Source organism: Lytechinus pictus, chromosome 14 (assembly GCF_037042905.1).
Source record: "Lytechinus pictus isolate F3 Inbred chromosome 14, Lp3.0, whole genome shotgun sequence".
In the NCBI taxonomy this organism is placed as follows: domain Eukaryota; kingdom Metazoa; phylum Echinodermata; class Echinoidea; order Temnopleuroida; family Toxopneustidae; genus Lytechinus; species Lytechinus pictus.
In genome coordinates this window covers 6,083,064-6,104,281 of record NC_087258.1, presented here as the reverse complement: position 1 = coordinate 6,104,281, position 21,218 = coordinate 6,083,064, and the positions used below count along the sequence as shown (strand labels likewise).

The 21,218-nt window shown below is 34.1% G+C and overlaps 1 protein-coding gene across 1 annotated transcript; it reads right to left on the bottom strand.

Annotated features, from left to right (window-relative positions):
• Positions 1–1,030: 1,030 nt before the first annotated feature.
• Positions 1,031–17,017, bottom strand: LOC129276319 (transmembrane emp24 domain-containing protein 6-like). The gene is made up of 4 exons (XM_054912708.2): positions 16,574–17,017; positions 6,887–7,007; positions 5,042–5,187; positions 1,031–3,627 (listed from the first exon to the last, which is right to left on the bottom strand). Exons 1-4 carry the CDS (start codon positions 16,802–16,804, stop codon positions 3,394–3,396), a joined length of 732 nt encoding a protein of 243 aa, XP_054768683.1. The 5' UTR covers positions 16,805–17,017; the 3' UTR covers positions 1,031–3,393.
• Positions 17,018–21,218: the final 4,201 nt, after the last annotated feature.

The following is a 21,218-nucleotide window of genomic DNA, read 5'->3' as shown; positions in this document are numbered from 1 at the left end:
TATCCCTATCCTCTCTTTCTGTGCCATTTCTACTTGTGTTATTTTTTCTAGTATCTTATCACGCCCTTAATTCAATGCTCGTCTTCTGATTGTTTTCTTGAAAGTTTGAGGTCTGTCTACCAAAATTACATTTCATTCTGGAAAGAGTTGAAGTAGTCAACTTCAACCAATGTAAGCCTACGTCCAGCAGCCTACCTGGTAAACCTCGACAGGAGGAGCAACAAATTAAAAATGAGGGAAAAAGGGTCATTGGTCACCGCCATGTCAGAAGCCCTTTCCCGTAAAAATTTGTCTGGCACGGAGGGTTCCGTTGTAAATCAGTTTTTACAACTGCATCGGACTACCATCCACCTTATTTCATCATGTAACATGAACATATACATGTAAATAAATGAATAATTAAAATATATAATAGATAAATAAGTGAATGAATGAATGATAAAAAATAATCAAACAAATATATAAATAAATAGATAAATTAATAAATAAATAAATGTTTCTTGAGCAGGTTCCCGTGAAAATGTGTCCGACGAAGGGGGGGGGGGGGGCACAGTTTGGTAACCGCTGGTGTACGCTATTCTGTAGAAATACTTGCTCAATTTACGGTAAAACATAATAGAGGACGCTCTTTAAAACATTTTACAAGGCATGATTGATGATTCCGTGGTTAAAGCTGATGACACGAGATGATCTCAACTTGATCTCAATGGGAATATATATGTATTATAATGCATCTAGTACACATCTCTCTCTCTCTTTTAAGAATCTTCTTCTAATATCTCTCTCTTATGATCTCTGGCCAAATCATGAGGGGGGGGGGGGGTATCGCTCCAGCCGCCAAAATCACCACCACAAGCGTCGCCATCTCCATCACAACCCATCCCATTCCCGCCATCATCATAGCAGCCACAACCAACAAATGAACCACGTACAATAATCATCACTGTCACCTCCATCACGACCTTCACCACCACCACCACCAATATAGCTATCACCATACCGCAATCACTACCATTACCACTAAAATAATAGCCTTTTTAAATGTAAATATTTTGCTTTAATTATTGCAAGAAATCAGAAACAGAAAAAAGAGAGAAAAACATAATCATGATCCATATTCATCTAGCTACTGTCATTAAAACTATATGTCTTTGAGCTCATGACAGATTGTTTTGAAAACTAATCAGCGGTGAAATAAATGACGGAAATCATAGAAATCAGATTAAAATATTCCACGACTATTAAAGGTAAATTTCAAATATGTATCCATATAAACGGAGGGAAAAAACTGGAAAAACCCATATAAATAACAAGTTGACCTTTTAAACTGAAATGCGACACTTCTAACGCACCATAGAATATTGCACCATAAGTAGAAAGAAACATATATTGATGAAACAAAATATGACACTAGATTAAAGTGAAAAAAAGGAATTTTAAATTGCGATATCTATGAAGACTTGTAACATAAAAAAGATGTAAACTTACTTGAAATATTACATATAGATTTTAAGATAATGAAAGCATAGAATTCCAGTAATATTGCACAAAATTTATCAACATCAACTTGTTTTTTTAGTGGACTAACCCTTTTGACAAAGACACTTATAGTTGGAAGACATGGTTAAAATTGTGTTTAAAGACATTGGTCAACATTGCACAGAAGTTGATGTACTTAGTATTCTTCGTATGATTATAAAAAAAAACGCCCTGAATGAAAATAAAAGACGTTCGTACAGACAGTTTCAAGACAGATATCTGTAACGGGAAAATTAACATTTACATCAATTAACATTTACACCTGTTGTAAAACACGTAGTGTATGGATAATTTTGGGATGGTGTTATCGGTGACTCGGAGTTTTTTCCTTTGTGAAGCACTATATACATGGTATAATGATTTTCGGGTGCATTATTTCAGGGCTTCTTTATTTATTTACTTCTTTTACATCATATCTGCACTTACAAAGGTGTAACATTGAATCTTACAGCTCAGGTTTTTTTTTTTATGTCAAAGTCAAATCAATGTTAACCAATATCTTTATATACAATGGAGTAATCGACGGGTGGTTAAAAATACTCGCACTTATCAATATGAGGATCATAGATTCAGATTAGGCACTAGACACTTACACTATGCACTTGATCAATATAATGATATACTTGAATAGACTTCTGCTATAAGAACATATTTGACAGTGTTTTAAAAATCAAAAATATCTAGAGGCAGGAATAATACTGACGTTACTGAGTCATAATGCAAAAAAGGGTAAAACGGAGTACTTCTCTACTATAACGTTTCTACGAGAAAAAAATATCTATAAATGTTATCACAATGATTGCTGAATGTAAAATGGTTGAATTTAAAATTTCGATTAAAAAAAATCATGGGAAAAAGCATTCCACTTTCATTTTCCATAACTGGATTTGAAGATTATTGTAAGAAAAGAAAAGTATATATTGATCGAAATTGCATAATTCGAAGCATTTACATAATCACATCGTTTATCTATTCATTTATTTTGGTTTCATGTAATCATGATGAATTGCATATTATACCGATTACTATTATACTCTCATCAGAGTTCACAAAGATTCTCATCATAGTTCACAAAGTAGAAATTTAAGATTTAAAGTAACAAAAAACCCCGAGTAATGTGAAATACGCGCCATTGATTTACGCAAATAACTCACATTCATGATCATGATGATGGCGGTTAATTGCAAACATAATATTTGAGCGATGCATTCAACGCTAAAATACTGCACGCCGTCTCTGGGGGACGCCAAAATATTTTGATGGGGGGGGGGGGGGAGATGACCTAACGTGATGGCATATATATTTTGTATCGATTTAATTATAGGGGTAAGCTCCAAAAATTTATTGGGTAAAAGTGCTCCATGAGGGTAATTAGGTGTCCAACCAACATTGGGCATTTCTTTTGGGGATTTTTATTTATCGAATGTGATGAAAATTTTGTCCATTCTAAAGTAATTGCTACTTAGATTTTTAACCTTTAGGGGAAATATGCTTCCCGTATTGGGTAAAATACTGCCCCAAATTAGCTGGACACATAAGTACACTCGTGTTGGTAAAATTTTACCCAATATTTTTTTTTACAGTGTATGAAGTTACACGACACAGATCCCTATTATTTATGCTACTCAATCCTTCTATATTCTTTTTTTCTCCCCTTTTTTCTGCCCCTTCTTTAATCATTACTTGAAAAACTATAGGGGCGGTTGTCCCCTGCCCGGGGCTTAAATATTCTACTCCCACTCCTATCGTCACTTGTGGTTTCAACAAAGTCATTTCATGAAACACAGCCCTACATAATAACTTTTTAAATATTTCAAATTTGGATTTTCGAATCTACTAAAGACAATTCTAGCTCTAGCACCTTGGTTTCTGCGTGGGCGTCAGTTTAGCTGTATGGAAGAAACTTCTGAGAAAATAGACCTGAATCATGGCGGCGCCCACGACCACCAGACACTGAAGACTGGACCATGTTGATACGTAACTTTGGTTGGCTTCTAATAGTTCCCTGTCCCGTGTTTCCCGTATACCGCTCCACTGTTGATACCGTCGCATTACCCGGATCGACATCGTCAACTTCTGTAAGGTTTGCTAGAAATGGCAGCAAATCATTTAACATTATTACATTTTTTTTTTAATAGAAAAAAAGAAACGATTATTTAATTCCATCATAATTATGTTCATGGAGAAATATCCTCTATGTTTGTATGTAATGACTTTCTGTAAGGTTAGCTAGAAATGACAAAAAATTATTCATTAAATGGCAAGTCCACCCCAACAAAAAGTTGATTTGAATAAAAATAGAAAAATTTAACAAGCATAACACTAAAAATTTCATCAAAATCGGATGTAAAATAAGAAAGTTATGACATTTTAAAATTTCGCTTCATTTCACAAAACATGCAGTTAAATGCACATCCTGGTCGGTATATATATGCAAACGAGGAGACTGATGACATCATCCACTCACTATTTCTTTTGTATTTTATTATAACAAATATGAAATATTCGAATTTTTTCTTCATTGTCAAGTGAAACAATTATTAATTCCTCCCTGAACATGTGGAATTAGCATTGTTTAATACTATATGGTTAAGTAAAGTTTGTCCCTATCGTCAAATCTGTAAAAAAAAATGAAATATTGTGTAATTCAAACAATAAAAAAACAAAAGAAATAGTGAGTGAGGGACATCATCGTCTGTCTCATTTGCATGTCACTGAGTTATGCATATCACTCTTTCGTGAAAAATAAGCGAAATTTTAAAATGTCAGAACTTTCTTATTTTACATCCGATTTTGATGAAATTTACTGCGTTATGAAAGTTTGATTTTTCTCGATTTATTCAAATCAACATTTTTCTGGGGTGGACTTGACCTTTAACATTATTACATTTATTTTTTTGCATCTGTAAGTTAAAAAATAATTATGTAGGTACATCACATAGTTAATGAACAACCTCCTCAACGTTTGTATGTGATGACGGGGGTGGGACGGCATTTTGATAGCGGGAGTGAAGACTTAACCATAATATAAATATACAAGAAAGATCTAATTTTTCATCTGAGCTCACCGAATCGTAAAATGTGAGAAGAGTCAGGAGGTCAAACAATATTTACCCCCCCAAAAAAAAAAAAAACATTTACAGCACGTGTCTATTTTACCAGAACCGGAATTCAAATCCCCTAAATGACCCTTGTGACTTTTGATTTTTTTATCACCTGATCATATTTATGAATCATTTTGATCAATCGTTTTCACAAAAATTATTCAATGTTTGTAGCAAAATTCCTGCCGTTTTATTTTTTTTGCTAAAAACCGTTTCGTTGAAAATCTATGGCATTTTGACAAGTATAAGGGGGACTGTTTCTTGCTATGAAAAACTAAATCCTATATTTTATGACTCGCTCGCGTCACGCGCTCGAAACCTTTCCGAAGCAATGCACCGTACTGTCCGTACACATATCCAACACCCAGCACCCTGGAAATATGAACCAAGAACCTTACCGATAGATTTCCGTATGTTTCTTGTAGATCATCTTCTAGTTTGTAGTAGTTCTCCAGCCTTTCTTTGTCTGTAATCGAGAGGTAAATCTTGACATATTTCACGTAGTATTTCTTGTAGTTGTTTTCAATGCAAAACTGGTAGGCACCTGAAATAGCGAGAGAAGATAATAGGATTCATAGATATCACTGGAAATTACATGTTTAAATAATAGGTCTGAGCATGGACCTACTACATGGTCTGAGTATCATGCAGAATTAATACAGACAATGTCCTATAAAATACAACTAATTTCCGGGCTCGTAGTTAGTGAAATGGTAAATGGTATACCCAGTTGTTGTGTGTCCGGACAGGTTGTGTGTCCGGACGATCAATTTTAGAAAGTCATCCGGAAAAAGTGACAAGCGAAGTTTCATCAATTTTTAGTACAAAATGTTAGGAAATATTATAGAGAACAAAATAGTAGATGATTACAACTATTGAATTCACATTTTTAGTGTAATCCAAAGACAAAAAAGAAGGCTTCAAAAATATAAAGTGTCCGGACACCCGACCCCCCATCCTAGTGATTTTGTTTTACCTGATTGCTAACAAAGCATATTAACCCTTATTAAACTGGGGGGGGGGGGTAAATTTGACCACCCCTCAACAAATTTTGTCACTACGCCGTCGCACGAATTTTTTACTGCACCGCTCACTGACTTTTTACTTTCAAGTCTTGCGCATCTTTTGAGACCAAATTTGCGCCGCCCGGGTACGCGGTTCCAAAATTACGCAACGTTTTGTAAGTGCATGTCAGACCAGAAATTGCTCAAAAACGTGATTCCGTGTAAAAAGTCAATGCAAATTGTGTTTTTCAACCAAAAATCATAAATGTATGATTATTTTGAGTTTTGTTGGTTTAAATGGATTTATTCTATGCTATTTATGATCGCAAAAGGGTCCTCGACAAAGTTCTTCGGGAAAAACAATAGAAAACAAAAGTTTGAAAAAACAAAGAAATACATAAGAATTTAAAAAAACAATAAAATACATAAGAAATTAATTATATTTTTGCTATTTTTTGTAGATATATTTTGTTAGAAATGTAATAATTGATACTCCCACCAAAAAATTAGCTTTCTACTAGCTATATGAATTGAGTTAAAGGCAAATACATACACTAAAAACAAATTCATGGCAAATTTCATATGCTTATTTGCATAATTAATTAATAAAAAAAAATTAAAAAAAATCTTGTAGTTTAAATCCGGCTATACGCACTTGCAAATTTTAGCGGCGATTGCGCAATCAGCGGTCGAGATCTGAGTTAGAATCACTCAAGATCGTGTATGATCGTATGACCGTATACTGGTCCGAAATAGCCCAGTTAAGATAGGGTTAATGCTTGTCAGCAAGCATTAATGCTTTCCGAGGGACCTGGTAATGAGAACTGACTCTCATTTTTTTGGGTTTCATTCAATCACAACTCTTTCTGTAACCATGGACCTACTATAAATTGTTGCTGTATGTCCATGCTGTAACCCACCCCAGATCCGATTACTTTATCCATATATCTATCTATCTATCCATCCATCCATCCATTTATTTATTTGTTAATTTATTTCATTTATTTATATATTTTTATATATTTATTATTATTTTTATTATTTAAGGGGAGGGGCTCCAACTCTGCACAAAATAAAAAAAATGCCTAAATGGCAAAAAAATTGTATACAGAAAATTATTTCGGTATTAAATGTAATTTTTATGTTTAAATTCATTTCGATTTAATTCATAGACCAAGGGGAGGGCAGTTGCACTTCGCTGTTTTTTTTTTAATACCCCAATCTCCCTTAATATCCTACCTTTATATTCCGTAGTATGGTGGAATATTCCCATATTGGAAACCCTGTTATCATATAATACTATTCCTCTTGGTCCCTTGACCAAAGCATTGAGGCTTGGTTTAGAGTCTTTACTTGTAAGCTGCACGAGAAAGAATAAAATAAAACAAGCATGAAGAGAATTTGAGAAATGTGTAAAACCCAGACGTTATTTAAAACAATGTACCAATTGGTTTAAATTACTTATCTGTTGGTGATCATGAATATGTGCCCAATCAAATATAATCATGATTATGCAGATGTTAAAGGCATCGGGATATTTCAATTGGGGGGGGGGGGGGGGGGGGGTGGGGTGTTAAAGGTGACGTCATGTTTTCTCCCAAGTGGATTATGAAATTATTATAGAGTTATGAAAAAAGAATCCAGGGATAGATCCAGTATCAAGTTTATAGAAACTCTTCACCCTTGATATGGTATTGTATATTGTCTCTTACTAAATCCTTCTCAGACCGGTAACGCAATGAAAATCAATTAAAACATTGGGCCAGGTCGTTTCACAAAACTTGCTAATGAATAGATAAATGAATAACACATTTTCATTAATAGATAAAAGGTACGGAAATCATTCAACCTGATTAGCTAATAGTAAATCTGTTTTAGAAATCATGCATTTGTTGTTATAACAAGTCTTTGTGAAACGGTAAACATTTATTTTCATACCACATCGCAACCTCAGATTGTATTATTTCAATTACAATTTATTTTCCAATCGTACATCTTTCCTGGCTTGCCTTATCATTCGACAGGAAAAATGAAAGAAAAGTGGAATTATTAAAAATTATAAATCATTTATATTGCACAGGTCTTTAAAATTCATGCAGTCGAACCATAAATTGGAATTGCGGCCCCCTTTGCACGATTAGCTTTATTGTTCCGATGAGCAAACATCATATTAGTAGAGCGGATTAGCCGAACAATTGTGCAAATTTTGACTAAAGCATGAAACTTTCACAAGTATAAGTATATGCCCTAAGATTTATTTTAAAGATGGGAGGTAAATTTTAAAATGCCATTTTCGGCCGTTGCCATGGCAACGGATTAATTTCTCAAAAATGACATACATTCCCATATAAATGGTAAATAAACATGATATAGATGACCAAAATGATAATTTTTAAGCTCCCAAATGAATATATAAAATTTAGAAACATTCAAAATTAACAAGATAGTTCCAATTGGTCCGTTGCCATGGCAACGACTTGTTTTTCCCCAGAAAAATAAAAAAACTGATTAAAAAAACGTTGTAGAATAGGATTTATTTTTAATTTTCCCTAATTTTACAGTGTTGAACAATGATATTTTGGTTGCTCAATGTATAAACTACATCTCAAGCCGTTGCCATGGCAACCAAATAACATCAATTTACAAAAATTAAATGGTTAACAAGACAATGGACAGGTGGAAAATACAACTGGAAATGACTTAATCTGTATGCTTAAGTTTTGACCCCCTCATTTGAACATAAAATACAGAAAGTGTTCTGCAGGAGTTCTTTATAAAGATAAAACATTATGTTGCCTTGGTAATGCTTGAATTAAATTAAAAAAACAAATGTTGCAAAGATCCCGTTTCCATGGCAACAGCATATTTCCCTCTAGAAAGGTAAAAATATTGATAAAAATGTAGAATACAATCATCATTCCATTTTCAATATTTTTAAGGAACTAATAAAAATATATGTTTGTGACTGCATTTATAAATATAACATCTTAAGCCATTGCCATGGCAACCAAATAACATCTAATTAAAAAAAATCAATGACAGGGATGACAGGGTTATGGATAGGTGAAAAATCCAATGAAAATAACTTTTATGCATAAGTTTTGACCTACTCAATTAATTTAGGGGAAACAGTATACAGTGAGTGTTCTTCATGAACTAATTAGAATGATAAACATTGATGTTACCTTAGTAACACTTGAATTCAACGATAATTATCATGTTGCAAATGACCTGTTGCCATAGCAACGGCTCATTTACGCAAAAAAGTTCTAGTTTTGATTAGAAAAAGGACTTTGGACTCTGATTTTTCTTTCATTTCCCCTAATTTAATGGTAAGAATTGATATGTTTGCTGTTAACATACAAACAATATCTGAAGCCATTGTCATGGCAACCAAATTAATCTAATTTGAAAAAAAAAATAACATGGTTGACAACACAATGGACAGGTGGAAAATACAATTAGAATTGACTTAATCTGTATGCTTAACTTTTGACCCCCTCATTTGAACAAAAAGTACTTAAAATGTTCTGCAGGAGTTCTTTAAAAAGATATGAACTTATGTTGCCTTGGTAACACTTGGATTAAATTCTTTTTTAAATGTTACAAAGGGCTCGTTGCCATGGCAACAGCTTATTTCCCTCTAGAAAGGTAAAAATATTGATAAGAATTTAGAATACAGACATGTATGATCATCTTTCCATTTTCAATAATTTTAAGGTCCTAATCGAGATATATATGTGACTAAATTTATAAATATAACATCTTAAGCCATTGCCATGGCAACCAGATAACATCTAATTAAAAAAAAAACATGGATGACAAGGATATGGACAGGTGAAAATACAATGAAAATTCACTTGATGTGCATCACTGTATGCATCAGGATTGACCTCAATTAATCTAGGGGAAACAATACAATGAGTGTTCTGCATGAACTAGTTATCATTCTAAGAATGATAAACATTGAAGTTGCCTTGGTAATAATTGAATTCGATAAACATCAACGTTGCAAATGACCTGTTGCCATAGCAACTACTCATTTCCCCAAGAAAAGTACCAGTTTTGATCAGAAAATCTGTAGAATCTGATTTTTTCCTTTCATTTCCCCTAATTTTAGGGTAAGAATGGATATGTTTCCTATTAACATTCAAATTATAGCTTAAGCCATTGTCATGGCAACCAAATAACATCTAATTTGAAAAAAATAACATGGTTGACATGATAATGGACAGGTGGAAAATGCAATCCATTAACTCAAGGTTTGACCCAGTCAATTAATTTTGAACAAAGATTACAGTGGTTCGCATTAGTTCATTAGAATGATAAAATTTGAGGTTGCCTTGGTAATGCTTGAATTTAATGATAAATATCACTGTTACATATAGCCCGTTGCCATGGCAATGACTCCTTTTTTCCCGAATAAAGTACCAAATTTGATCGAAAAACAGTTTAGAATCTGCATTTTGTCATAAATTTCCCCTAATTTTAGAGTGCAAAGCATTATGTTTGCTGTTGATATACAAATAACTTATGCCATTGCCATGACAACCAAATTACATCTAATTCCAGTGGCTTAATGTGGTTTCTATGCAATGGTTTTAAGGGTGAAGTAGTATATTGTGACTAGTTACAAGGACAGCCAGTGGTCTGATGTGTCCAAGACCCTGAGACAGCTTCCAAAAATGGAGTTTGAAATGGCTGTTGATATATAAATGGACATAGCTTATTTCATATCCGTCTGGGATATATGATTTGGTGTCTAGACCATGGTTTCAATGGTCAAGTAATACACTATGACAAGTTACACGGACAGTCAGTTGTCCAGTATATTTAAAAAATCCAAGATGGCTTTGAAAATAGAGTCTAAAATTGTTGTTGCTGCATTAAAAAAACGTAGATTGTTTAATAGCCTGGAATAAGTTTATGCCATGGTGAAATGTGTCAAACTATACATTAGGACAAGTTACAAGAACACTCAGTGGTCAAGTATGTCAAAAATCCAAGGTGGCTTCAAAAAATGGATTATAGAATAGCCCTGTTACTAAAGAATTGACATATTTCGTGTAATATCTGCCAAGGGCATATTATTTTGATATCTAAACCATGGTTTTAAAAGTCAGTAAATACATCATGACATGGAACAAGTTACAAGGACAGTGAGTAATCCAATATGTCTAAACATCTAAGATGGCTTCAAACAATCGGGGTTTAATTGGAGTCTGTTGCTTAAAAATTGACATAGTTCATTGAAAGTCAACCAAGGAAAAATGATTTTGGTGTTCAAACTTTGGTTTAAAGTTTCGAAAAATACGTTTAGACTTGTTACAATGATATCCAGTTGTCCAAATTGCCTAAAAATCCAAGAGGGTGACCAAAATGGAATCTAAAATGACTTCTATCACTCAAAAATGATCAGAGTTCATACAACATGTGAGAAACATCTTTGGTGTCTACACTGTGGTATGAAGGGTCCACTATTACATTAGGACAAGTAACAAGGATGGTTAGTTTTCAATTTTGTCCAAAATCCAAGGTAGATTCTCACAAGTGGATATCATATCCACTTCAACGTAACAGTCGTCATTTTTTAACCCATTCATTGATGCCATCTTGGATTTTCAGGCAAAATGGACATCTATACATCATTGTAACCAGTCCCAACGTATCATTTGAACCTTGAAATTCAAATGTAGACACCAAAATAACATCCCCAGGAGTATTTTTTAATGTACTATGTCCACTTTTAAGTAACATTAAAACCCCCATTTTTCAAACAATCTTTGAATTTTTGGACACAATATTGACACCTGACTGTCCATTCAACTTGACACAATGTACAGTATTAGTTGACCCCTGAAACACTAGTGTAGACACCAAAATCATACCCCCAATGTGCATTATTAATGAATTATATGTCCATTTCGAAGTAACAACAATCAATTTAGACCCCATTTTGGAGGCCATCTTGGATTTTTTAACATACCAGTCCATTGGTTGTCCTTGTAACTTGTTCTAATGCATTAAACCATGGTTTTATGATGATGGTTTAGACATCAAAATCATATTCCCCAGACAGATATTGAACAAACTATGTCCTAATTTATTATTTCACTTTTGAAACTATGGTTTAGACACCAAAATCATATCTCACAGGTGAATATAAAAGGAGTTATTCCACTTTTAAGTATCAGCAGCCATTTTAGAATAGTTTTTGGAAGCCATATTGGATTTTCGAATACACCTGACTGTCATTGTAACTTGTACTAATATTGTTAGACTCTTGAAACCCATGATTTACTCTTGAAACCAATGATTTAGACACCAAAATATTATCCTCCAGGCCAATATGAAATGAGCTATGTCCGCTTTAGGTATAAGCAACCATTTTAGATTCAATTTTTTGAAGCCATCTTGGATTTTTGGACATTCCAGACCACTGGCTTTCCCTGTAACTTGGTCCAATGTACTACTTGATCCTTAAAACCAATGGCACCCACTGAGGGCACCATCTTGGAATACCCTTGCTTAAATTATTTTTAACCTTTCAACCAGTTAAGGTATTTTTTATTTTATTTGACGAGTCTACTTTTCATGTAAAATAACCAGTGAATAGATTACACTTGGCGTTGAATAGATTCATATGTTACTTTAAAAATTATCACAGTATTACAAAATTTTCTTCTTCAAAATCAGCAGTGCAATTTTGAGGGGGCCAGATATGACATATCAAGCAAAATTTACTTTAAAATGTTCTCACCGAGCCAGCGACAGAGCAAAAATTTCCAAATTTTTCCTTTTTGGTATATTATTCGTAAAATAATCATATTTTATCCATCTCTCTTTCACTTTCTCTGTATTCTTTCTTGATAATGATTTTTTTTCTTTTTTGGGAGGGGGGGGGGGAGACGGGTTGCAAATTCCCGGGAATTTTCTTGATGGAAACTTTCCATGGGAATAAACGTGACTTTTGTGGGAATTTTTTTTTAATTTTCGGCAATTTTCATGAATTTTTAAAGACATTATGGGAATTTTCACAAAGTAACGATTTTCTGACATTTGTATGCAGGAATTAAAAGGTGTATCCTGGCAGATGATGCCTAATAGTGCTTTGCTATCATATTTCAAGCCAAGTATGCTAAAACAGTCGAACAAGGAAGGATTTCATGATTTCATGATCTCCATGTAAAAGTTGATTTACTGTATTTACCTTGATTAGGATATCAAGACCATGTCTACTCCTCAAATAGACTTAAGATTTTGATTCATCAACCCCTATAATCCCCTTAGATATTGATATGATGAACAGCTTTAAAACACAAATCACCCCAAAACGCTTTCTTCAAAATGGCCGCCTGCGAATACTTTGAACGTAATTGTCCAGCATCAAAATTAGAGTTTCGGGAATTTATTTGAGCCCAAAAAAGTCTGATGTGATTTTTGTAGGTCTTATTTCGATGCCATGTATAATGAAATAAGATGGTGCTTATCATGTAGCATATTTGTGTTCAGCAACCTCCTATAAGGGAAAAGGAAATAAATAAACATATTTTTATCAAAATTTGTACTTTTCTGGAGCCATTTGTAACATTGATATTCATCATTATGTTCAAGCATTACCAAAACAAAAGTAATTTTTGTCATCCTAATGAAATCATGCATAACACTTAATGTAACTTTTGTTCAAAATTAAAAGAGTAGGTCAAACCTTACGCATATTCAGTTAATTTTATTGTATTTTCCTTCGGTCCATTATCTTGTCAGCTATGTTTTTTTGTAAATGAAATGTTATGTTATTGCCATTTCAACGCCTTAAAATGTTATTTATACATTTAACAACAAACATGTACGTGTATGTTTGACACCCTAACCTTAGTGGAAATGAATGAAAAATAAGATTCTACTAGGTATTTTTTTTATCAAAGATGGTATTTTCTGGGGGAAAAACGATCCGTTACACATTTGCAAAAAAATGATATTAAATTCAACCATTACCAAGGCAGCATCAGTTTTTATCATGCTATTGTACTCATGCAGAACACTTACTGTAATTTTTGTTCAAAACTTAAAGGAGAATGAAACCTTTGGAACAAGATAGCTTGTGTGAAAACAGAAAAATCTAAGAAACAGATCAATGAAAGTTTGAGAAAAATCGGACAAATAATGAGAAAGTTATGAGCTTTTGAATATTGCGATCACTAATGCTATGGAGATCCTCACATTGGCAATGCGACAAAGATGTGTGATGTCACTCTTGAACAACTCCCCCCATTACTTTCGTATATATTTCACTTAAATTGCCTCTTTTATTATATCTATCAGTAGAACATGTATTCTTTCTATAGGAGGGCATGTAATACAGATTTTTAAAGAATACATCATGGATAAAGAGTTTGTATCACCATACGAAAAAGCAAAAAGACACATTTTCAGGGTCCATCAAAGGGAAAGTTGTTCATGTGTGACATCACACATCCTTGTAGCGTTGCCAATGGGAGGATCTCCATAGCATTAGAGATTGCAATATTCAAATGCTCATAACTTTCTTATTATTTGTCTGATTTTTCTCAAACTTTCTTTGTTCTTATTCTTTGATTTTTCTGTTTCGACAAAAGCCTACTTGTTCCAAAGGTTTCATTCCCCTTTAATGACTGGTCAAACATTATGTAGCTTTTAAAAGTAAACCTTTATTTTACATCCCACCTGACCATTATCATTTCAACAGTAATTTTTTTTTGTATTTATAAATTACATCTTGATTGGTTGCCAAGGCAATGGCTGAAGATGTTATCTACATATTAACCGCAAACATATATTTTCTAACACCCTTAACTTAAGGGAAATGAAAGAAAAATCAGATTTTATCATGTTTTTATTTATCAAAGCTGCTGATACTTTTCTGGGGGAAATGAGCTGTTGCCATGGCAACAGAACATTTGAATTATTCATATTTATCATTTAATTCAAGAATTACCAAGGCAACATCAATTTATTATTCTAATGAACTCATGCAGAATACTTAGTAAATTTTTTGTTTAAAATTAAATGACTAGCCAAACCTTTCGCATATTGAGTTATATTTGTATTTTCCACCTGTCCATGATCTTGTCATCCAAATTATTATTTTTTTGTGAATTAGATATTATTTGGTTGCCATGGCAATAGCTTTAGATTTTATTTAAACAATTTGCATCAAACATATCTATGTTTAACACACTAAGATTGGGGGAAATGCAAGAAAAACCAGATTCTATAGTCCTTTTTTAATAAAAACTGGTATTAAATGATCCGTTGCTATGGCAACAGGCAATTTGCAACATTGATATTTATCGTTGAATTCAAGTATTACCAAGGCAACATCAATCTGTATCATTCCAATTAGTTCATGCAGAACACTCACTGTATTATTTCCCCAAAATTAATTGAGTAGGTCAAACCTTATGCATTTACATAAGTTAATTTTCATTGTACTTTTCACCTATCCATAACCTTGTCATCCCTGCTGTTGTTTTTTAAATTAGATGTTATCTGGTTGCCATGGCAATGGCTTAAGATGTTATATTTATAAATGTAGTCACAATCATATTTTGATTAGTTCCTTAAAAATATTGAAAATGGAATGATGATCATACATGTATTCTATATTTTTATCAATATTTTTACCTTTCTAGAGGGAAATAAACCGTTGCCATGGCAACGGGATCTTTGCAACATTCGTTTTTTTTATTTAATTCAAGCATTACCAAGGCAACATAATGTTTTATCTTTATAAAGAACTCCTGCAGAACACATTCTGTATTTTTTGTTCAAATGAGGGGGTCAAAACTTAAGCATACAGATTAAGTCATTTCCAGTTGTATTTTCCACCTGTCCATTGTCTAGTTTACCATGTTATTTTTGTAAATTAGATGTTATTTGGTTGCCATGGCAATGGCTTGAGATGTAGTTTATACATTGAGCAACCAAAATATCGTTGTTTAACACTGTAAAATTAGGGGAAATTAAAGATAAATCCTATTCTACAACGTTTTTTTAATCAGTTTTTTTATTTTTCTGGAGAAAAACAAGCCGTTGCCATGGCAACGGACCAATTGGAACTATCTTGTTAATTTTGAATGTTTCTAAATTTCATATATATTCAATTGGGAACTTGAAAATTATCATTTTGGTCATCTATGTCATGTTTATTTACCATTTACATGGGAATGTATGTCATTTTTGATAAATTAATCCGTTGCCATGGCAACGGCCGAAAATGGCATTTTAAAATTTACCTCCCACCTTTAAAATAAATCTTACGGCATATACTAATACTTGTGAAAGTTTCATGCTTTAGTCAAAATTTGCACAATTGTTGTGATTTTTGGAGCTAATCCGCTCTACTATATTGAGTTAGCTGGGAATTATTAACTCTATTATAGATAAAAAGAAGTGAGACAGAAGGGAGAGACGAGAGAGAAAGAGAGAGAGAGAGAAGAAAGAAAGGGGGTCAGGAGGGGGAGAGAGAGAGGGAGAGATGGGGGGGGGGGGAGAGGGGGGGAGGGGGGGGGGAGGGGGGGGGGGAGAGGGGGGGAGGGAGGGAGGATGGGGGAGAGGGCAAGAGATGGTAGTAAATAGTAGAAAGAGGGAGAGAGATATTTCTTTTTTGGGTGGCGCAGAAAGGAATGGACGTCTGTCATTTTAATTGTCAATAATTATGATAATTATGCTGAAGAAAAAAGCTAATAATATACCTCTTCAAATTATGATGACATATTGGCGATCATGAAAATGTTAATGGTAATGATAAAGAAGATGATATTTCCAATACAACAAAACCAGCTATGTTGGCTGAAGGCATAAATAATATGCATGAAAGCAAAAATGTACAAACTAAGAACAAAGCATGCTCATTAAAATATACTATACGGAACGGTACGCGTTTACCTGATATTCAAAATTGAGATTATTTCCAACTTTTGCATCTTGGTAAAAACACTCCTGGCCTCCAGGCATTAAAAGGATCGTAGTCATAAAGTCTGCCCACGGCCTGGTCTCGAACGCCGGCTCGTATACCGCCCCGACGTCGTGGAAACATGTCGATAGCAACAGAAGGATAGTAGACGAAATATAAAGAAACGCCGACGACAACGTGGAAAGTCTCCAGCTCTGAAACATCTTGCTGCACAGAAAGAGAGATAGAAAAGAAAAACCACCAACTCTAAATTCCAAGTTCGATAATGATATTCATAAATGCTGGTACAGAATTGGTTACTTATTTCGAAGAATATATATATATCTATTCCCGCTGATATGTAATATATCCTGTGTAAGCAAGCGTTAACTGGCCATATGTTTACGATTTCATCAAGCGCACGCGTGCCTGTTCATAACTGCCACGCGAGAAGTCTGTGGAGATATTTGATATCTCTGATAAGCCTCTGTCTGTCACACTTAAGCGTTCAGCCCTCACAAAACCAGCATTAGCCCGGTATTAGCCGGCATTAGCATGCATTGGCAGTCTTGAAGTGAATTTGACGAACTCCACCCCGAGATTGAGCTTGAAATTTTTACATTTTATTTTTTTTTCTATATGCAAATTATATACGCTTGTATAGTTAAAATGTTTTTAAAATGACCTAGATCAGGAATAGAAATGTAGATCATCACCACTAATTTTCTAAACAAAAATAATAGTGGGCGTGTCATAACATGTAATATTTGAGGAATTATTAAGGGTATAGGGGTAAGCATATCATTGACAAAAATTCTTGTCAGGAGAATGATTTCTTGTGGGTCAATTTTATATTCCATGTACGAAAATGGTGTTCAAATTGTAACGACATTCCCCCCCCCCTTCCCCTTCGAGATGACGCCCACTATTATTTTTGTTTAGACAATTAGTGGAGATGATCTATTTTACAGGTGTTGAATAATACTCAAAATTTTATCGAAAAAATGATAACAATAATCAAAGATTGTGATTGAAATAAAATTTCAATGATTTCTTTAGAAAGTATGTTTATTATAATATTATCGGCCCTCTAAATTTAAAGATTACCCTAACCCTAACCCAATAAAATGTGGAGCGTTGTACCAGTGGATTAGTCTCCGGACTTTGAAACAGAGGGTCGTTGGTTCGAATCCCAGCCATGGCGTAATTTCCTTCGGCAAGAAATTCATCCACATTGTGCTGCACTCAACCCAGGTGAGGTGAATGGGTACCTGGCAGGAATTTATTCCTTGAAATGCGTGTGCGCTGCAATCTTAGTAATTACGGCTGCCAAGCTACAGCTGGGGCAATAATATCCAAGTCCTTTGGAAGCGCACAGAGACATTATTCATAATTGTGATATGCGCTATACAAGAACTGTTTAGTATTATTATTATTAATTATTATAAAAAGATTGGCAAAGGAGTCAACATAATCAATGGGTGCACAGAAAAGAAAATTATGATATATTTAGATTAAACACTATTTGCCATTGATCTAAATTTAAGTAGATAAGTGATAAAATTTTCTGATCAATCGTAATTATAATTTTATATTTCATTTAATTTCATTTAGGTTTTATTTCCACAAATCCGTTATGTTACAAAACTTTGATAACTTAACTTACATAACTAAGCTGAGCAACCATTACACACGTAGACTATATAAGTATAGATAGCAAGCATTCTTAATCACTACATATTAATACATGTTTAAGTACATAAAAAAAACGGAAAAGTTTTATATGAATCCATCTCATCCATCTAATAGGTCATTATGAACAATAATACTGCGTGTAAAAAGAAAATCAAAGTTTGGTACAAGACAAATATGAATTTAATTAAAAAAGACTATATCTATAACTATTTGTATCATAGGCTATAGTCACACTGCATGTCCTGCATACCATAATGATTCAGTTCAAGGAATTTATTCGTATTTTGAATTATTATCATAGAAATTCGAGAACATAATTATACGAAATGATTAAATTGGGACTCATACGGATGCGGCTTGAAATTAATGTTTAATCAGGAAAATCATATTTTCTTTTCAGATATCAATACTATGCGCAATTTTCTTTAAGTCTTTTTTTTCAAAGATCAATACTACATAGATTTCATTAGAGACTAGACTATTTCAATTTTCAGTACATTCAACTGCTCAGTCTACGTCGACACTGCCGAGATCGAGCGAATGGATTTTTGACACGTGTAGTATAGTATTAACGTAGTTTACGATAATGCAGGGTGCATAACAAGCGGCGTGACAGGGTTGTACATCCAAGTTTTATGTTTCTTGATCAGTGGCGGAATGAGCCCAAATTTTTGAGGGGCCAGCCATAGCGTATGGTGACATAGAATTTTGTTTTTCCTTAAAAGCAGTGAGCGAGCCTAAAGAAATATACACACTCAAAACTTAGATTTTGACATAATACTAAGAAAACAGTATACTTTTTCATTTCTTTATCAAGAAACTCTCAGGGGTCCATGCCATGGGCCCCAATTAAACACCCATCTCTACGTCAGTATAAAAAATGGAAGCCTAAAGCTCCGTGGACTTTCGGAAATGTTTGGGTTACCAGAAGTTTCAAAATAGGGTCTATACTGCAGACTATCTGGAAATGATAAAAGGTGTATCATACCATGGACCTATTACTAGCTGGTTATGAATGAAAAGGAATAAATACGCATAGATAACACAAAAGTAGCCTATTTTGTGTGTGTGTGTGTGTCCATTTTAATGTTAGTCATATCGATGAAGAGTCTCGGGTCTGAGGCAAAGCCCTGGTAGCTTTTTTGCATAAAATTTAGCAAGCTTATAGCACAATGTTGTATGCATGCAGTCCATCTTTCTTCCCGCTCTTTATTTTCAATCCTCGGCAGCCCGGTCGTGTTATTAAGTGTTTTTTTTTTTCTTGTTCTTCTTAGTTTTCCAATTTAGCCTTTGACTAATTCCATTCTACCTTCATTTTCCGCTATTGTTTGCCATTTTGTCATCTTTAAATTAATTTCCCGTCACGCTATCGCTTTACATAGGCCTATTTCGGAATGATTTGTTCTTTTTCAAATGTTCTTCTTTCGTTCCTTTTCCCGCTTTCCTTCCTTTTTCATTGAAAATGATGATAATAATTTCTTCGTTTTCTTTCAATTTTTCCCTTTTCTCTTTCCTCCTTTCCCTTTCCTCCTTTCCTTTTCCCCTTTTCTCCCTCCTTCCCTTTCTTCCCCCTCCCTTTTCTTTTTTTTCCCCGTTTTTTTAATTTTCCCGCTGAAATCCGCCAGGGGGGGGGGGCAGCTAATTGCCACCCCTGCCTCCCACCTGTTACGCCACTGATATACCGAGGGTTCGTAATTCCGAAGGTTCGTTAACCCGAAAACGAAATAAGGTTCGTTAATTCGAAGGTTCGTTCGTCCGGGAATTAAATGAGGTTCGTTTTTCCGAAAATTAAATCAATTCATTTTAGTAACAAAAACGGTGTTGTAATAAAAAAATAACAGGATATTATGCAGCATTAGTTTCAACGGAGGATGAAACATGACTGTGTATGTTGTGGTCAAAACTTGTATTGCATCAAGAATTGGCGCTTGGATGAAAAATTCCAATTTTTATTTTCTCTGAGCAAATGCAGCCTGATCGCGCGAATGGATTATGAATGTTTGGGACTGTTTGCTGGTCACATGTGGATAACCTCCAGATAAGGATATTTTTTTCAGGGAGTGGTTTATTTTTAACAGCTTCTGCTTCTGATGAAATAATTCCCGTAAGAAAAAAATTACCTTTTTAAAAAAAAAATGAAATGTATCATTTTCGAAAGCAAATACTCTTTTTGAAGAACAACATAATACATTTCAGGTTAGAAAATCAAATTTTATTTTTATTTTATGATATTCTAACGTGACAATTTGTAATTCTAAGCATTTTTGTAAGCAAGCTCAGAATGAGAATCTTACTAAACAACAATTGATGCGAGCGCGAAGCGCGAGCCAAAAAAAGGGTATATTACATTTTGAAAAAGGGCACATTTCATTTTTTTCACGTTCCCGTTCCGCAACCGCTGGTTTCAAATACTTCAATTATTTCCCGTATTTGCAAGTTTTTATTTTTTAATCTCAGCATTTCAATAAAAAATTGGTTACTACACATGGAGGAGCTACGTCTTCTTTTGATTTGAATTTGATGAGGCATCAAAAACTTCGCGTTTCGAGCGGGAAGGGGGGGGGGGGAACCCCCCCTCCCTGCATTTTCCGTCCCTTCAAAATTAAATCCTGGCTACCCGGTTGCCCCCCCCCCGTAGATCCGCGAATGATATACTTGCGCGACTCTCGTAAACAGGAAGGAGTGTTTGAGTTTATTTCAGGGAGCCCGCAGGCTCCCTGAAATAATCATGATAATATGCGTGGTGGGGGTTTAAACTCCCTAACCCCCTACAGATCCGCCACTGATGAATATTCTGTTTCATCATCATTGTTGTCATATCATCATCCTCATCCTCATCATATCATCATCACCATTACCATCATTATCATCATTCATCGTCATTAGTATCCCATCATCATCATTACCATCATCACTCATCATCGCCATCATCATCATCATGAT

Coding starts and splice junctions, on each gene's coding strand:
- LOC129276319 (XM_054912708.2), bottom strand. CDS start 16,804: ATGTTTCAGAGCTGGAGACTTTCCACGTTGTCGTCGGCGTTTCTTTAT. Junction 7,008..16,573: donor ATCTCAATTTTGAATATCAG/GTAAACGCGTAC, acceptor TTTCTCGTGCAG/CTTACAAGTAAAGACTCTAA. Junction 3,628..5,041: donor AAACATACGGAAATCTATCG/GTAAGGTTCTTG, acceptor TGCCATTTCTAG/CAAACCTTACAGAAGTTGAC.